The sequence below is a fragment of the Talpa occidentalis genome, unplaced genomic scaffold, assembly GCF_014898055.3.
Source record: "Talpa occidentalis isolate TD23 unplaced genomic scaffold, MPIMG_talOcc4v2.1 talOcc4.4, whole genome shotgun sequence".
NCBI lineage: Eukaryota > Metazoa > Chordata > Mammalia > Eulipotyphla > Talpidae > Talpa > Talpa occidentalis.
In genome coordinates, this window is record NW_023604295.1 from 38,799,933 (window position 1) to 38,819,730 (window position 19,798).

At 37.2% G+C, this 19,798-nt stretch overlaps 1 protein-coding gene and 1 long non-coding RNA gene across 3 annotated transcripts in view; one reads left to right on the forward strand and one right to left on the reverse strand.

Annotated features, from left to right (window-relative positions):
• Positions 1–18,654, reverse strand: part of ATP13A4 (ATPase 13A4) — a 176,703-nt gene extending 158,049 nt beyond the window's left edge. Inside the window, exon 1 of the mRNA XM_054700455.1 lies at positions 18,490–18,654. Coding sequence (XP_054556430.1) covers positions 18,490–18,552 — 63 coding nt within the window. The 5' untranslated portion in view covers positions 18,553–18,654. The remainder of the gene's footprint in view (positions 1–18,489) is intronic.
• LOC119257402 (uncharacterized) lies at positions 11,470–19,320 on the forward strand. Of its 2 annotated transcripts, none has more exons than XR_005128025.2 (3): positions 11,470–11,601; positions 14,361–14,504; positions 18,847–19,320. It is a non-coding gene; the product is annotated as an uncharacterized LOC119257402 (long non-coding RNA). The 2 variants fall into 2 exon arrangements; XR_005128024.2 differs by lacking the exon at positions 18,847–19,320 and adding an exon at positions 15,808–16,118.
• The last annotated feature ends 478 nt before the right edge of the window (positions 19,321–19,798 follow it).

Sequence of the window (19,798 nt, forward strand, 5' to 3'; positions counted from 1 at the left end):
GGAGGTTGAGATATTGATCCCTCCAGCTTGAAACAGGCCTATTTTTCTGCCTGATGTGCACTGTGCAAATACGCCCACTTTTCTATGGGTATCATTAATAATTTGGGAGCACTGTACTAAGGAAATCCTTTCTCTTTGTTGGTTTAGAGTCAAATTTAAATTGACATAAAACTGCACCTAGGTTTTTATCAGAATGAGAAAAATAAAATATTTTTTTCTTTCTGGCTCATAGATTTATTTTTCAGTTTTATTAAGACGTAATTGATAAATACTGTATTAGTATACAATGTGATAATTTAATATACATGTCTTGAGAACTACTTAAATTCCTTATAAGCAAAAACTTTGTGTTTGACATGCAATTTGCAGCAACATGGATAGCACTGGAAGGGATCATGCTCAGCTAAATAAGCCAGAAAGAAAAAGAAAAATACCGGATGGTCTCACTCATAGCAGGAATTTAGAAAACCTAAATAAGGGACCAGGAAAATGAATAACTATAAGAAAGAAAATATCAAAATCAACAAACAACTATGAACCAGAGACACTCTATGGGGGGTGGGGGGGCAGGGAAAGGAGGGCTTGGGGTCAAAATAAGGGGGTTGTAATTGTATGGGGAAAAGAGAAAAAAAGAAAGAGAGAAAGAGAGAGAGAGAGAGAAGGAGAGAAGGAGAGAAGGAGAGAAGGAGAGAAGGAGTGAAGGAGAGAAGGAGAGAAGGAGAGGAGAGAAAGAGAGAAGGAGAGAGAGAGAGAGAGAGAGAGAGAGAGAGAGAGAGAGAGAGAGAGAGAGAGAAAAGAGAAGAGAGAAAGAGAGAGAGAGAAGAGAAGAGAAAGAGAGAGAGAAAAGAGAGAAGAAAAAGAGAGAAAGAAAGAGAGAAAGAAAGAAAAGAAAGAAAGAAAGAAAAGAAAGAAAGAAAGAAGAAAGAAAGAGAAAGAAAGAAAGAAAGAAAAGAAAAAAGAAAGAAAGAAAGAACCTTTGTGTTTGTACCCATTTTTCTGTGGTATAAATGCTATTTTCTTTAAAAACTGTTAAACTCAGCTAAAGATGAGGTCATTTGTCTGTTATCTTTGTGTAACATTTGATATCAGTGTAGCTACTCACCTAGGAACCCTTACAGAATGACTAGCCGTTCAATAACTTATTATCATGAAATAGGAAAAGAACTGGATTAAGGGCCTCCCTTGGTGGCACAGCGGTTGAGCGCTGGGCTGCGAGGCTGCCTGCAGCCTCTGCAGCGCAGGTTCGTTCCTCGGCCGCCAGCGAGCGTCCCACAAAAAAAAAAGAAAAAAAAAGAAAAAAGAATTGGATTAAGAGAACCAAAAATACAGTGATAATAATACAGAAGAGTGTTACATTTCTCTTTTCTTTTATTGTGAAATAAATTTTTGTATTTATTAATATATATCTATATAAAATACACAAAATATTTCCATCCAATTTAATAGATAATTATAAGATGCACATTTGTGACTCATCATCTATACTAAGAAAGTAAACGCCAAGCCAGTTTGGAAAAAATAGTTGTAGTGGACATTACTGGGTCCATTGGTGAAATTTGAACGTGGTTTTGGTATTAGTTGAGCTACAAACTCACTGACCAAAAAAACTGGAGGACTTTTAATGAAAATGCAGATGATAATAGAGCATTTACCATATGGTTTCATTTTGGTAAAAGAGGCAATATGTGCAGTAAGTTAATGACAGTGATCTCTGAGTTGCGGGAAGGTAAGGTTTTATTTATATTTTCTGATGTTAAAAATGTGAATGTATTGCTTCTGTAACAATAAATGCATACCATGTATTAATAAAGATACCCTGAGATACTATCATTAACAACTTGACCCAGCATTTGATCATCTGTGTTATTCTATATCATTTACATCTGGCATCACAGGATATTTGAAAGAAGAAGAAATTCTGGTATCCTTTACCCATACTAGTCTCTCAATTTTCCAGTCTTAACAGGTTGTTCATTTCCCTATCACCTATCCTAATTTCACCATCTGCTGCTTATGCCTATTTGCTTCCAAGAAAATGCCACTTCTCCAGCAAATTATGAGACTCCTTTTCTATCTATCAAAACCAGAATTGTATGTGATGGTTTGATGGTGCCATCTTATAGAATTTCAAGATAACTTCTCCAAGGCTGCGTTCATGTCTGAATATCAGTTATGAAAATGAATCAAATGGTCTGGTCACTCTAGGTTATTCTGATGTTGATTTTATTAATATGGCAAGTGACTAGGGAGCCACACAGTGGCAGTTAGCTCACATTCTTATGGCATGCTCTGTCCTCATGCTCCCTCTGATAGTTCCAAGCAGGTGGTGTCACAATACATAGATATCAATTTACATAAATGGTGCAATAGAATCCACCCTTGTTTGACCTTAGAAGTCATATAGGCAGTTTTAAAGGGGAGGCAGGCATCTCCATGGAAGATATTTATGCCTTCAACGCCTTAGATGAGGGCACTTCAAGCGTTCAGCAAGTGCTTATCAGAAAGCTCCTATTATTACATGAACTACAGGTATCACAATTTAAAGTAACTTAAGAGGTCTTATAATTCAGCCCGCTCTGCTACACATGGAGAAACTGAGGCCTAGAGAAGGAAAAATTATTTAAGAGGATCCCAGTTCAGACTAGAACCTAAGCTTCCCCATCTCCAAGACAACATTTCCCCTCTAACACCAGTGGTTGCAAACCTATGGACCTCAATTTTTAATAAATCTTAGAGTTCTTGCAGTGAGTTCAAGGACTCAGATGCTCAATAAGCATTGATGCAACACTCATAAGCACTCATGAAGAGCTCAGCCATTTGAGAGTATGTGGTATTTTTTGAAATGTTATATAAATGTGCAAAAAAATTAAAACGTGGTAATTGTCACTGCTAGCGACGCGGAGGCTCTCTGGCAGTCCTTACTAACTACACTCACACTCTGCTGTTTTCCCTAATTGGGAAGTGACTTTTGTAACAGCCATCTCCTTATCTTTAAAAAATTATTTTTTCTAAGTGTGTATATACCATCACAATATTTTTGAAATTCATATGATTGAAATCACACTGATTATATGCTTTTGTGGGTTTGGGGCTTTTTCTGCTTATTATATGTGTGAGATGTAATCATTTTATTGCACAAAATTGTAGTTTATTCATTTTCATTGTGTCAGAATACAACACTGTAAAGCCATACTTAAAAGTAAGTTAGTTTTACTGTTGAAATTTTGGATTGCTTCCACTTTGGAATTGATCTATGCACTAGAAAAATTACACTAACCTGCTGAACTCCATCTTTCACCAAATATTTGGCCCTAGAACTTTTCTTTATGTACTTAATAACTAATACAGGAACTCACACATACTAAGTGTTCAATAAATGAGGAAAGGTAGGGGGAAGGAGGAAGGGCATATCTCTAGCTCACCTTTCATTTTGTGTAGAGCTAACATTTAATAAAGAGCAAAATTTAAAATCTCCCATTAAGGTATTGGCTCTGCGAAGGCAAGAACCAAGTTTCATCTCTCTCCATAGCATCCACACTGCAGAAACTCTTTACACGTGTTCAGTTAATATGATTTGCTATTGTCTAAGACTGAGAAAAGATGGGTGACATGAAGATATTTGAGGGGTATGTCAATAGGGACTGTGGGGATATACAGGTGTGGTCCAAAGATATTATTGACGTGGTCCAAAGATATTATTGAGTGCCCCACCCCTCCTGGAAGTGACTATGACAAATTAATCTTTATAGCAATCACTTTTCTTAGGGGGAAACTTCTTTACTCCTAAATAAATAGATAAGAATAAAGGGAATTGGAATCTCCCCTCTAAACTAGACACTGAACAGCTTTACCCTCAGCTAGTTTCTCTGCCTATTGAGAACAAATGTTTCTTTGGTCAATAAACATATAGTCCACATTTCCAAGTCTTACATAATATCTGAAACATAGCATGTAAATATGGGACTACCAACTAAACGCATCAGAATCATAAGGACTCTGAAAATGCAGAACCTAGGCCATCATCCAAATATCTGACAGTAAGGTATTTCCAGGTTATTTCTACCTCAGTATTCCACCTGATTCTTTATTTTATTTTATATATTTTTTACATCATTTTTCATTTTTGCACAATGTATGCATTTTCATCTTGGTTATATTCCCCATACAATTCCCACCCCCCTTATTTTGACCCTATTCTCTCCTCCCTCCCGGCCCCATAGTGTATCTCTGGTTTATAGTTGCTTGTTAATTTTGATTTTTACTTTATTATAGTCTTTTTCTTGGTCCCTTATTTAGGTTTTCTAAATTCCTGCTATGAGTAAAACCATCCATTATTTTTCTTTTTCTTTCTGGCTTATTTCCATGTTGCTGCAAATTGCATGAGTTTATCTTTTTTGATTGCTAAGTAATACTCCATTGTGTATATGTACCACGTCTTCTTGAGCCAGTCATCTATTTTTGGGCATTTGGGTTGTTTCCATAGCTTGGCTATTGTAAATAGTGCTGCTATAAACATAAGGGGTGCAGGTGCCCTTTTGAATTAATGTTTCTGTGTCCTTTGGTAAATACCTAGGAGTAGAATTGCTGGATCATATAGAAGCGCCATCTTTAGCAGGTTGAGGAATCTCCACACAGCTTTCCATAGTGGTTGGACCACTGATTCTTATGCACACTGGCATTTGGGAACTACTGACAGTTACAGTTTCTTCTATATGGACAAGTAAACTTTCTTTTCTTTCTTTTATCAAATGAGTATTAGAGTGATAACTACCTCACAAGGTTGATGTGACAATTACAAAACAAAATATTAACAAATACAGTTCATCAATAACTTAAAAGAATCATGCACTACTGCCAAGTGGTGTATATTCCAGGAATTAAAAAAAAATCAGTTAATCCATTTTAATAGACTCAAAAATAAAAAAATCAATTCAGAAAAATATTTGATAAAAATTTTACACCTGTTAATGATTAAAAAAGTCAAAGAAATTCAGAATATAAGGGAACTTTCTTATTTTAACAAAGACATTCTTTAATAAACCTACATGATTTAATGATGACAGACTAAATGGTCTTTCTCGTCCTTTTTCAAGATAATACTAGAGTAGCTAGTAGTTCTTTTAAACATAAAAAAAGAAATGGTACACAGAAATAAAACTGTCCATATTTGTAGATGATACAATTTCAATATAGAAAATGCCAAGGAACTAAAAAAAACAAAACAAAAACAAAACACTTCTTCGAACTAATCAATGAGTTTACCATCATCATAAGATACAAGAACACAAGATAATATGCAAAAGTAAATTTCACTTCTGTTCTAGGAATGAACCCATTGGATAGCAAAATTAAAAATACAAGACTATAATCACTCAAAAAAAGAAACACTAGATATAAATATAACAAAGCACATATAGGACTTGTATGTTGAAAAATAAAAAATACGGCCTCCCTGGTGGTGCAGTTAAGCACAGCACAATGAGGCTATCTGAGGCCTCTGCAGCGAGCTCCATCCCTGGCCAGCCAAAGAGCTATCCACATGGTGGAGCAGACCTCTCCTGTCTTGCCTGCTGCTCCTCTCAGAAGTGTGTTTCAGTAGATCTGCCTGTTCTATTCCCCGCTCTGTCTCTGGTGAATCCTCTCACCCCACCCCCCAGCACCTCTGGCCTGTACCCCAGTTCTTGTATGCATAAATAAATATTAAAAAAATACAAAATATTAATGAAAGAAACAAAAGATTTAAATAATTAGAGAGACATATTATACTCATGTTTCGGAAAATTCAACATAATAAAGATTTTGATGACCCCAAACCGATACACAGATTTAACACAAATCGTAGGCAAATCTCAGAAAGAATTTTTTGTAGATATGAATAAAATTATTCTAAAATTTGCAGAAAGACAAAGGAACTATAATAAATAAAAAGATTTTGAAAAATAAAGATAAAGGAGTACTCAGTCTACCTGATTCTAAGACTTTTATTGATATAACTACTTTAAACAAGACCACAGAAAAAGATCAATGGAAATACACCTCCACTTGCTCAACTGACTTTGGATAAATGTGTACAAGCAACTCAATGGAGAAAAAAATAATCTTTTCAACAGGACTGGAAGTAAAATCCATAAGCCAAAAAAAAAGAACTTCAACTTAGGTCACACACCTTATATAAAAGTTAAATGTGAAGCATAGAACTTCATGAAAAAAGGTAGGAAAAATCTTGGCACCCGGAGCTAGGCAAAGAGCTTTTAGAGTTGACTTCAAAAGCACTATCTATGAAAGTAAAAAATTGATAAATTAGATTTTATAAAAAGTGAAAACTTTGTTTCAAATATAAATGTTTTGGACTTGTTAAGTGCTAGGCATTCTTCTAAACAATGCCATGTACCTGTGATAAGTCAATCAATAAGCCATTAAAAATCAAATAGAAAAGTATATCCTCCTTGGGATATTGAAATACGCCATTTTTCTTTGTATCTTCTTTTGCTATTTTGAGTTGGCCAATTAATTTATACAGGGACATGCTGGATGCAATTATTTTAATGATACTAGAAATGAAAAGTAATTTTTTTTTTCTGCTCTGAGATCTGGCATAAAAGTTCAGAAAGAAGATGATTAGATTTTTCTCCCTGTAAGACTGAAACCCCCCACACTCAAATCTGTATTAAAGAACAGATACAACAACTGTGACCATGGAGGATAGAATTTGATACCAAAATAATAGGGATTCTAGCTTTCATTTATTCCTCCTAGAGGAGAAACAGCAGGGGGAAGCTACATAAGAAGCTTTTCTGAAATGAAATATGAAGGACCCCAGTAAGTTGCTTAAGCCCCATTCACCTCTGCAGCGGGTGTCCGTTGTGGTCAGAATGGACCCTTTACATGCAGATGATGTCTTTGCCCTGAAAGACCTTTAAATAAAGATAAGTTTCCCAATTTCCTATTGCACACTCTTCATCCTTCCCTGGCATGGACAGCAACAAACATGGCATTTCTGCCATCATCATCATATCTTTTCATGGCAGATCCACGTTAGTGTGAGAGAGGCATTGAAAGCTGATCTGTCCTTACAAATGTGCACAGCCCCTAAGGACTTGATTTTAGGCCCCTATGTCAGACTTTTAACCTGAAAAAGAAATCCCTATAGCTTATACAAGATGCATGTAAGATTTATATGCAGAGATGTTTACTGCAGTATTCATAATGACAATAAATAGAAACAATCTTTCTATAAAAGAATAAAGTAATCACTGAATAATGTTATATAGTCATTAAAATAATTCTTATTCATTTTAATAACATGGGGAAAATATATATGTAATAATAAATGAAGAGAAACAACATTATGCTACATAATTTCAAATTTAACTGAAAAAAGTGAGACATAAACTAAAAAGGGAAGTTAGAAATATCAAATAAAATACTAATGGTTTTTGCCTTAGGTGATGGCATCATTGTGGTTTTTCTTTCACTTCCATTTAATACATTTTGATTATTTAATAAGTTTCATTTTTCAAATTGGAAAACATGGGGGGAGTATTACAAGGTATATATTTTTGAAAGTCCTTTTTGAAACCTTTTCACAGATATCTAAAATACCAGCAGGAACATTCCTTATTTTATATTCTCTCTAGCAAATAAAATCACATGGAAAACTTGACCATTTTAAACACAAACTGTTCAGTTCAGTTAAACTATTATTTATTGACTAGATTGAAATTTCTGTTTGTCCTTTTGTAATTTTTGTTTAGACTACCCAATCCCCATTTATCTCAATCTAAGTAACAAGTACCCAATACCCCACTTTTCTTCTCCTAAACTACCCTCATGATCCTCAGTAACATGCTTAATACAGACTTGAGTCAGATCCCAAATTCAGAAGTGGGCATGTGACTAAGAGCATGATAATCTCATGGCCACACTAATGAGTATAAGAAGGGGAAACAATCCAATTAGAACCAATGAGAAGAACGAGTGTTTTCTAAAATGATTGAAAGAAAGGCAGGTTATTTTTTTCTACTGGGGTAGTATCTAGGGATATGTAATCCTAGAGCTATAAGGGAGTCCCATTTGAAGTACAAGAATAAAACCAATAATAATACTGGTATATTCAATATGTGGGAAGAAATTTAGTATTAATTGTATTATTTTTGCCCCGAATAAATCTATATATGAAGCTAGAACTAATCCTGAACTTTTCAGTTAATTACTCAACAAATTGTTTTTGCTTTGGACAATTTTAGTTGGGTTTTTAGTTTTTTGCAATTTAACAAGTCATAACTCATAAAATTTTACTAAAGACCAGATTCTAAAATACAGAGTGAGGAGAACTGAAAATAAAAATAATCTTGGATAAGAATCAGATAATTATATGACAGTTATGTGACTTACATAATCACCTGCTCTAATTAGACTGTAAGGATAAAATTCACACTCTGAATCAAAACATGTCCAGTTTTTCATCTGTTTAAGAGCTGAAGTAGTCACAGTTAAGGCAACAAATAAAACATGGTACTATGCCATTTAAACAGGTTATTCTTTCTGATTTTTCATTAAGTCCCTAGAGAGATCTATAGCAGGTATAGACCCAAGATTGGGAGGCACATGAAGAAGAATCCATAATCAGTCTTGCCAAATGAACCACATCTACTTTTTTGATAGTCATGTTACCCAACTTGTTAGGAACATATCTAACATGGTTTATCTGATTTCCAGAGGTCTGAAAGTAGACTGCTACAGAGAATATCACACTCACTCTAAAATCAGCAGGAAAAAAATTTTAAAAACAGGTAACTGCAAAGTCATCAATTTTCTTAAGCCCATCAGATAGCTAAACCAATTTCCACGTAAACCAATTTCCAAAAAAACCCTCAAGGCCTTCCAAGAAGAGCCACAACAAAACACTGATTACACCATTTTCAGAGTATGGGAGAAAGTGGTGACTGCCAGAGAAGCAGAAGAAATACACCAAAATTTCAACAAACGTATAAAGGTTATGTGTGGGCTACAGAGTATCAATGTGTAATATCTGAAGTTCTTAGACAACCAAAGAAGTTCATACTGTAAACCCTTCTCCACTCAACAATTGGTCCTCATGAGACAGACTGGGAGCATTTCCTGAAGTTCAGCTTAGCGACTTCCCCTTGGCAATACAAGTGTGAAGTTATTGATGGATGGCTGCTGGGACAGGTTCAAATTCCCTCCTACTTCGCTGAACTTATCTCCTGCTACTTAAGCTGCTAGAACAAAGATGGTAATAGACAAAGGTCAATTACTTCTAAATAAGAAACCCTCTTCCAGAATACAAGCAAAAATCCATCAATGCCAAATAGAGGATAAAAGCAAAAGCCCGTGATGACTTTACTGTTCTGAAACCAGGATTCTATTAAATCAAGCCCAAATAACGGCTAAAGGAGGGGCAGGAAACTCCCACCTAAAAGCTAACCCCAGATAGAAGACAGAGTTGGCGGCTATGAAGAGAATGAAGTGGAATAGTGACAAAGCACCACTCTCTGAGGCCCAGACACAAAAGGGACTGATTAAGACTGAGTCTGAATAAAGACAACATATATGTCTCTCTACCCCTACTACAAACCTGGCACTTAGTAACAATCCTAGGAGGCTCCCGGTGCAGGAAGTGCAAGAGGAGGAGAGAGAGCACTTCCGTGATATAGGCTTGTGAGGGACAGCAGAAAACTGAAGGGGTATCCAGGTAATCTGATTTCAGCAGCCATGCCTCTATTCACTTTTTTGCCCAAACGGTCAAAAAGCTCTTCTAAAATGAGACCCAAACATTTTGTTTCTCACAACTCAAAATGAGCCCAAAGTATAAAATAGCTGCTAAACTAATACATACTGTCTTAGGCTAATTTTTTTTAAAGATTTATTTATTTATGCATACAAGAACAGAGGTGCAGGGGTGAGGGGATTCACCAGAGACAGAATGGGGAGCAAAACAGGCAGATCTACTGAAATATACTACTGAGGGGAGCAGCGGGCGAGACAGGAGAGGTCTGCTGTGCCATATGGGTCAGCTCCCTGGCCAGGGATCGAACTCATGTTGTAGTATTTGCGGACAGCCTCATAGTGCTGACAACCCAACCCCTTGCGCCACCAGAAAGGCCCTGTCTTAGGCTTATTTGGTGGTGGTAGCAGCAGTGGCAGTGGTGGTAACAGCATAATATTAGTTGGTGATGGTGGTTGTGGCGGAGAGCCATGGCAAAGGTGGTAGACTTTTATTAAAGTTAAAGCAGACCTAGATTCAACCTGCCTAGGTTAAAGTTCTGCTTTGCAGCTTCCTAGCTATAAAATCTGGACAAATTATATGATTTCTCAGTACTCCCTCTTGTAAAATTGGAAGTAACAACTCAATTGAGTTAGGAAAAAAAGAAAAATTATTAGAATATTTGCACACAAATCTTTAATTCAGCATTTCTTTTAGGAAATGTTTTAAGTGACTTCAGTGTGACATGTATGATATAGACTTGAAAGAATACAAGTAAATAAGCAACTGCTGCTAATACTTCATAATAAGTTGGGGAAGAAATACAAGACTCTACTTTAAAACCTAGTGGACCTCACTATAACAAGAATTCAAACCTAATCCAGACAAGGCAGTGATTGAGTGATACAGGGTTATTAAGGTTGATATAGGGATCTCAGATGGCTTGATGAAGGGGTTTCAAGGCTTGGATGAGATGGGTTTCAATAGATGAACCAGATTCTGGTAGTCAAGTATCAGGGTAAAATACACGTGGTTAAAAACACCTACTATATTCTGGGAAGAACAAGTAGACCACATTTGGGTGATCATAGAAAACAGTAAATGGGAAAAAAAAAAGATCTCTTAGAATTGGCCAAAGAAACACCCACTTAGGGTGACATGGCCTCCAAGCTGAAAGATCCTTTCATACTTGATGATACCAAGATGAAGGCGAGCAAAGTTGACAGTAAATGTGTACCATAAAAATCATTTCTAGCGGGCCTCCCCTGGTGGTGCAGTGGTTGAGGGGTGGGCTGCAAAGCTGCCTGCAGCCTCTGCAGGGCCGGTTCGATCCCCGGCCACCGGCAAGGGTCCCACATGGCGTGCAGGCCTCTCCTGCCACCAGCTGCTCCCCTCAGCAGTGTATTTCATCAGTCTGCCTGTTCTGTTCCCCGCTGTGGCTCTGGTGAATTCTCTCACCCTCCCGCGCTTCTGACTGTACCCAGTGCTTGTATAAATACATAAATAAATCTTTAAAAAAAAATCAGTTCTAGCTTACCATTGAAAAAACAAGTAGAAGTAACCAAATATATTTAGGTTTCTGGATCTTTCTATCTACACAAACTTAATTTTGGAGCATTTTGTTTGGGTGGAACTGGTCTCAAAACATTGATTTTTTCCTCATAAACAGAGGTGACCATAATTTGCTTTAAGGTTCTAAGAATAAATAATGGCCAAGTCAACATCACAATGCTGGTCTCCAACCTTCTAATGTGCTTCTTTCAGTCACATGATGATATTTTTGCCACCCTTAACATCTGAAGCAGTCATCTAGAAGTCAGCAAAAGCAGGAAGGCATAAGCCACTATTTAAAGCAAGGACTTCCATCTCAGCCTGTAAGTTACTTAGCCAAATGAATCTGACAGTTCACTTAAACTCTCTATGCCTTAAAGTCCTCAAGTGAGACAATACCCTACAGGATTGCTAAAAGGAGTGAAAAAGTTATTATATGTAAAGTCCTTGGTTCAGAGAAGTTACCATGTAAATGTTTGCTATTACTATTGCTAGCCCCACTCCAAGTTGTTCCTACCTTTCCCTTGGGATAAACTTGTAACCCCATCTTCTCCCACTGGACAAACTAGGAAGTTTAGAGACATGTTTAATAACCACCACCCTGCTTATCTTTCTCTCTTATTCACAGTCTATGGATTATAAAGTCTTTTTAATTCTAATTTCTAAATCTCTCTCAAATTCATTCTCTACTCAACACCCTCTCTGACAAAATTAGTTTCACTCTAGTCCTCTGACCTGAACTATTTCCAACATATCTTTCTTGTCTCTCCTTCTCCAGTGAAATTTCCTCACCTCTTGACATAACATCCCTCAAGACTAGCCCTACCAAATCTTGTCTTGTTTCATATCTTCCCCTGTGGTTTCCCTTTTGCATCTGCTGGGCAAGCACCACAGTAATTCTGACCTAGTCCAGCTCCATCATTAAAGATTCTAATTCAGTAAGTCTGGAGCCAGGTCTAGGAATAAATTTTTATATACTCCCCAGCTTGATTGTGGTACAGTTTTTTCATGGACCAAACATTGAGAATCATTGCAAAAGAGATATAAAAGTATATTCACTAGGGTGTGTTATAAAGTCCTTCACAATCTGGCCCTCACTTGTTTCTACAAGGAAATGAAATACCTCCTTTCCCTTTGCAGTTCTCTTTAACCAAGTGTCCCCTTCTGGGCTCCCACATCTCTGGATGCATCACTCCACAATGACACCTATTTCATCTCAGGTTCATTATTTCTGCCCCCAGCCCCTCACGTGTAGGGTCAGCATGAAGGGCACACAGCCTGTGCAGTCACACAGGGCCTTGCTTTCAGAAAAGCCCTGAACATGGTTTCATGCTCTGTTAGAGCCACTGTGATAATAACCATTGAACAAGAGGCAACTCATTTTCATTTTGCACTGGGCCGGACAAATTATGTACGTGGTCCTGCCCACTCGACGATGAACTCCCTGAAAAGGGAAGTTGTTTGTTATTCACTTAAAATTCTCCTTGGCCAGCACAGAGGACTCCTGGCACAGAGTAGGAGTTTGGTAAATATTTGTTGAACTCACACATGAACAGACAAAAGGATAGAATAAAGTACCTCATAGAAAAATAGCATATTACGGCTAAATACTGAAGATTATGCTTGGGAGAGACAGAAGTCAGTTGATAAATCCACAAAATGATCAAGTAGTTCAAGCAAATAACATGAATGTTCCTAGGTTTTTGTTAAATTGTTCAAATTTCTATTTCTCTTCCTAAGCTCTGCTGCCTCCCTGTTCTTTTCAGAATGCAAAATTGTAGGTTAATGGAGCTTGTAGTTGTGCTATCAAATATGACCCAAGAGCTTGTGCCAAGCGCTGTGCTATATTCTGGGGGTAGTAGAAGAGGGTCATGGGGTGCTGTAGAAAGGTGAACCAAGCAGGGTCTCTGTCCTCAAGAGGGAAATAAATCAAAGATGAGTTGACTTCATGGGAGTTCTGTAGCAATGAATCAAGAATAAAGACACTCAGTTTGGCCAGTGGCCCAGCTTCCTGAACATTTCAACTCACAAAACATCTCAGTCTGAACACAATTCCTCCACTATGAGATCTGTGGGTTCACTAGTTAACATTGAAAACCAACTCGGAGGTGCTCAAGAAGCATAATAAATAAGTGGCTATTGAGGTGGGGGGCGGTGCTTTTGCTCCCTGGTGTTAGAGAAGAAAAGACAAACATTAGCTATCAAAGTGAGCCAAATAATTGAGGAGGACAGATGTCCCTAGCTCACGCTGGAGGCACGACAGGATTTTCAATGTGGCAAAGACCACACACCACCCTACTGTCACATTATGTGCCTGTAGCAATGCTAACTTCTTGTTCTCAGAAAATGCATGAACGTTGAAAAAGTTTCTCTTGCTTTTCACATTCACTAATTTTCAATTACCCGGCCTACAAGTTGACAGAACATCAGTGACAACATTAAGAGATTCCAACCAAAATATATACAAATGCCAAAAACATGTAGAGATGTGTTCAACTTCAAATCAGGGAAATGCAAAATTAATACAGTTGTAAAGTATCATTTTCACATATCAGATGAGCCAAAGTTAAAAATGTAATAATGCTCAACATTGGCAAGTATAGCAGAGAAAGCAAGTATTCTTAAAAAGGATTGCTAGTCTGAATATAAATTGGTACAACCACCACCTGGCAACGTGGCATTAAGTACCAATCAAAATTTAAAATATACATTCCTTTGATGCAGCAGGGCCATTTCTAGGGCTTCCACCTTTGGAAATAATTTGACAAATATGTAAAAATACACACACAAAGTCGTCCATCATAGTTAAAGAGATTTAGAAATAATAGAAATGTTCAACAGGGGAGATGTGCTTACCACAGCATAGTTCATCCAAACACAATTCAAATTTAAAATGGCTATGTGGAACTGTAATTATCTAAAAAAAATATTTATAATATACTTTTAGGTGTAATATAAAAGACCAGTCTTAAACAAAATATATAGATGGAATAATTTCATTTTTGTTTAAAAACTCCATAAATGCATATATGTGTGCATTCTTTAGAGAACAGATTGTGATCATTTTACTTCGCTTTGGCAGGATACAGTGTAAACAAATGACTGATATCTAAATCCAATATCCTTATTGTATTTGGACACAAAAGGAGAAAAACAGGAAAGTCTTAAGGAATTCATATATTCAATGGTGTTGCTGATAAGTATTGAAGAATACCCTTCAGATAGGGTAAGATGGAAGTCCCATGTAGCATTTACAGATTTCTATGGCATAAAATCCCCAACCTTATTCATTTTAAGCTATTATGTAAAGAAATATGCCATGGAAACCATTACTGAGTATTTCCAAGATACACATACACAGATCTAAATAATCTCAAATGATATTAAAATGTAGTAAAATGATATTAAAATGTTATAAAAATAATTGCAATAGGATAGGCTTTGTTTATGCATTTTTTATAAGTCTGAAAGGAGAGTCACCAAAATAATAATATTGATTGTGTTTGGGCAGAAAGCTCATGAATTGCATTTATTTCATTCTTTATACCTTTATGTGTCAGTTTTTCAATATTTTTACAACAAACATGTTAATTTTATAAATAGAAAAAAATTCAAGGTTTTGTTTTGTTTTTTTTTTTTTTTTTGGTAAAACCTGGGAGAGTTAAAAACAAATCAGGAAATATTATTTTAAAACATGGCTCCCTGAAACAAATGCTTCCCCCCAAAAGAGTATGACTTCATGAGGATGTACTTAAAGAGGTTACATAATGCTCAAACTAAACTATGAAATCTTTCCTGTGTCATGGTTAGGAAATGGGCATCAGTGTTTCCAGAGCCTTTCAAAATATTAATATATAGCATCAGAATTCAAAGGGATTTGAGTTTTTAGTCCATCTGTATCTCCCATTTTACAAATGAGAAAATAAAGTCCCAAGACACAAAATATTGTACTAAAGTAAGTACTACATGGCAGGAAGTAGGTAACTAGGCGCCTCTCCATTTATAAATGGGCTCTACCGCTTGTGGATAAAAGTATTTATTCTTCCTTGTCATTATTTAATGACAAGATCTGATGTTGAGTAGTCTTCATCCCATCAGCTATTTTTACGAAGCCCTGACTCTGCCTATCTTTGTTTAGGTAACAGTTGCTGACACTCCCCAGAATTTTATACTTCTCAAAAACTCCCACAGAGATTAGCTCAGTTAACCATCTTAAGAGCCCTGTGGGACAGGTCAGGTAAAAAGCGCTCCTCTTATCTTCCAAGTACAAAAGCTGAGCCTGGTGCAAGCTAGGGACTAGCCAAAGCTGATGGGAGCGGGACCTGGGGTCCTGTGCTGTGTGGGAGTCATTCTCCTCTGAGACAGCCATCTGGGTGAATGTTCTCTAAAGGTCACTTTCTTCACTTTTCTACCTTTTTCTTCCAATAAAATTCTTTCTCCCTTTGGCTCCTGTCTCATTTTGTGCTTAACAATATTACCTGCAGTTCTCCTTAGGGCTGCTCATTTAGTTCCTGTTTCTTTTATTCTAGAATGAAAAACATGTCAGGAATCTTTAGACCAGGAAACAGTTCTTCATGATTTGACATGAAAATTATACCTAAAATGCTGAGTCTCTTGAAATCTGAAAACATCTTTATCTTTTGAGGGATGGCTTCCTCTAAGGTCCAAACTTTGGATAAAATAAACCAAGAAATTGTAAATACTTTGATGTAACACATTTCTAGACAATTTTGGTTTTCGAAAGGTGATTAACATTAAAGTCAATGAAGAAAGACTTGTCTGGAAAATATACATCACAAACAACAAAACAGATCCCAGAGAATATTAAGAATATTAGATGTTGTCTTAACTTTTGTTTCAGTAAGAAAAGAAGTGTGTTCTCCTGTTAAGAGCACGATGACTTTAGGAAGAAATGGGTGCTATTGGAGCCTCCATGGTGGAGCAAGGGGCTAAGATGCAAGCTGTGAAGCTATCTGCAGCCACTGCAGCACAAGTTTGATCCCTGTCCAGGGAGCTACCCAAATGGCACAGCAGATCTCTCCTGACTCGCCCACGGCTCCCCTCAGCAGTATATTTCAGTTGGTCTGCCTGTTCTGTTCCCCACTCTGTCTCTGGTGAATCCTCTCACCACCACCCCCACCTCTGGCCTGTACCCCAGCTCTTGTATGCATAAATAAATAAATCTTAAAAAAAAAAAAAAGAAATGGGTGATATTCACATCCAAAGACAAAGAAGCTACCAACTCAAACTAACTTCCTTAGAGTTTCAGCTCCTGGACTTACTGGCTGATGCAAATTAGACAAGCAAATTCTGTCTCCAACAGTTTATTCAGCATCATGACACTGACTTAACAGGAAGTGGTAAAAACTAAATTAGTCATCTGCCAAGAAAATACTTTGTAAACTAAAAGTCACTATGAAAATATGTGAGGTACATTTAAGATATCTTTAATAAATTTTGAGGTTTACTGCTCTGAGTGAGGAGAATGGAGTTGTGAGTTCAAAGAGGACAGAGTGTCAGATGCAGCAACAGGCAGGTGGCCAGATTTCTCGGGCAGAACAGAATGGAGAGATCAAGAGTGCATACTAATTACTGCACCTCCACTGAGACTACTGGCCAAAGGACTCCTCTCCAGAACACACAGCGTTCCTTTCTAGTCAAAGAGGCCTTCGTAAGAGGGTTTTCAGCTGCATACAAAACCAAGTCAATACCTTGATGTGTTATAAAGATATTAACAGTATTGCTTTACTGGAAGGTGTAGGCTGGAGAAGGCGTTGTTTCCTAGAACTAGGAAAGTCAGCTCCCAAGAAGATGGAGCTTAATGACTCGCGAATGACAAGTGGTCGAAATGCAAAAATGAGTGTTTGGGAAAGAGTAGGTGTGTTTCCAAGTGAGGATGTGAGGGAGGGTCAAAAAAAAAAAAAAAAAAACAAAAACACCATTAGAAAGAAAGAGACCCTGCCTTCTGGTGAAAAGATACCAGATGAGGAGAATTTTTAAAATTAATTTAGAGAGCAGTGGAACATTCCCTGTCTAAAGATAACACTTGGGAGAAATAAGGATGCTATCCAACATGGGGGTCAAAAGGTCACTTCTGGTGATGGTGACATTGTGTCTGGTCTGAAAGCTCTTGTTATTTGGTGGTCAAATCTGAGAGAATTAAGGAGCCTACTAAAAAGGTCATCTAATTTTGAGTGCCTTTTATTTCCTTATAATGTTTCAGCTTTGATATAAAAAGGGATCTACTCTTGAAGGTCCAAAAAATGTTGTTGCTATAGGAACAGGTAAGCAGATTAGACTTGCAAAACCAGTTTAGGAACAAAGAATTTAATAGTCAGGGCTAAAGCAATTAGCCAAGTAAACAGTCTAAATATCTTTTGGGTTTGTTATTTATATATTAATTTCAGGAAGATAAAATGTTATTATGGAATGAAAGCATCACATTTTAACATTTTAATTACACCATTACTGGCATAAAAGACTATGCTTACACAATTAGCTGAAAGGCTTTATTAAATAGAAGTACACATTTCTAACTCTCTCTTGATTACATTGTAATTGAGAAATAAAGCTTTGAATTCAGTAAGAGCATAAAAATCATCTTTGATTTTCCTACAGCTCCCCAGGTGGGAACACATCCAAAATATAAAGGAGAGTAAGCACAGAAAGTTTTCTGACACCAATCTCTACAACTAGGGCACTACAAATACAATTCTAAAAGTAAAAAAAGAAATGCGTATGGGCTGATAATTGTTCATATTTTATAGGTTTTCCTCATCCAAAAGTCTTTGTGAACAAAAATATGATAAGGTCAAAGACCCAAATGCACTGCTACTGAACCACTGATGTCCCATCATCCTATCAGAGAATATTCTGCTCCCCAATTAGGGATTGGCTGAAATTATTATACATTTTAAACAGAACTTGCTGTGGGAGAATGAGAGTCTTCCTTTCTGATTTATTTTAGAAAAAAACTTTCTTGATAAAAGGAATACAATATTTTCAGCCTAGAAAAATGCTGCTGTCAGAAGTTACATTTATGGGATGGAGAGGTTTCTTGACCTTTACCTTTCCTCACATGATACCACAGTCAAATCACAGAGAAGCATGGTGTTTGTGTGAGAGACAGGAGGCGAGGGAGAAGAGCTGGGGATATAAGTGGGGAGGGGATATTTGGAAAGGCAAAGAGGGGAATGTAGCTGGAGTCTTACCATCTCATTCTCTTCTCCTTCATTGAGCAAAGCCTGCTGTCCCTTCTCAAAGCAGTCCCCCATGAAAAAGTTATTCTACTCCTCCTCCCTGACCTTCCAGAGCAGATGTTTCCAGGACAAACTTGCCCAGCCACTGCCGGAGGCCAGCTGACTGAAAGAGTTAATGATCCTCCAGGTTACAACTCCTTCTTGAGCGTACACCTTCTCTCAGCAAATGACAATACTTAGCAAACTGAACTCCTCCCACGAGTCACCCAGGCTAGGAATTTCTGCCTGCGCCCTGCTTACTGCATTCTCCCAGAGCAGCTATCCCAAAGAGGCTGCTCCCATGCTGATCTTTTTGTGCCCAACTTACAGGAAAAGAACTCATTGCCTGCCCAGTGCCTGTCAGCATAAGACATCTGACTGCAAATCTAAGAGGACAATGAAGAGTTGGCAGGACCCTTCCGAGGAGTGGGAACAGCCACATGCACTCCCAGATCACTGTTTTATTCACAGAGACTAAGGAATCAGGGGAAGAGGGTGCTAACAGAACTGCAGATTTTACTTGGTTAATATAAACCCAAATCCATCAGCATTTAATAGTACCCTCATTCCTTTTGCTTACAAAGATACAAATTATGACTAATCCTCTCCGAAAGGTATTTGTAATCATATTGTTTTGTGTATGCAAAAAAAAAATTCTACTTAATGTGTATGGGGAATTAAGTTTACAAATTTGAAAAACATGTAGAGAAAAAGTTATAATCCAACTATTCTATGTTGTCTCCTTTCACAAAGGCACTGGTGCTTAAACTTTTAAGGGAGTCTAGCAATAAAATACTTAGTGACTATTTGGCGAGACTTTTTTATTTCTTCAAACATTCATTACATACACCTTGAACCTAAGGAAAACATATAAATCAAGTTATATTTGCTACCCTTATACCCATAGGGATTCAAACATACAAAAAAAATAGGGTAGGAAGTGATTGGCTATTATGAGACCTGGAGCAGAAGTCTAAGCTAAGTGCCGAAGTCTCAGTGGGGTGCTAGTGAACTCACATCCATTCACCTTAGCTGTGGACTCTGCTGCTCCTCTGTGCTGGCCTAGTTCACTGATCCAGCCTGCAGGAGCTGGCTCTTCTCGTCGGGTAACAGGAGGATCTGAATGAGGACTTGTGACAGCATATTGCACAGCCCTGTTCAAGGGCTAAAGGAAACATGGCACTAACAGCAAGGTCAAAGGCATGTGCTCTGGATCTGGAGGTCCTCCATTCAAATTTGGACTTTGTTCGTTATGCAACCTTGGGAAAACACACATTTCATA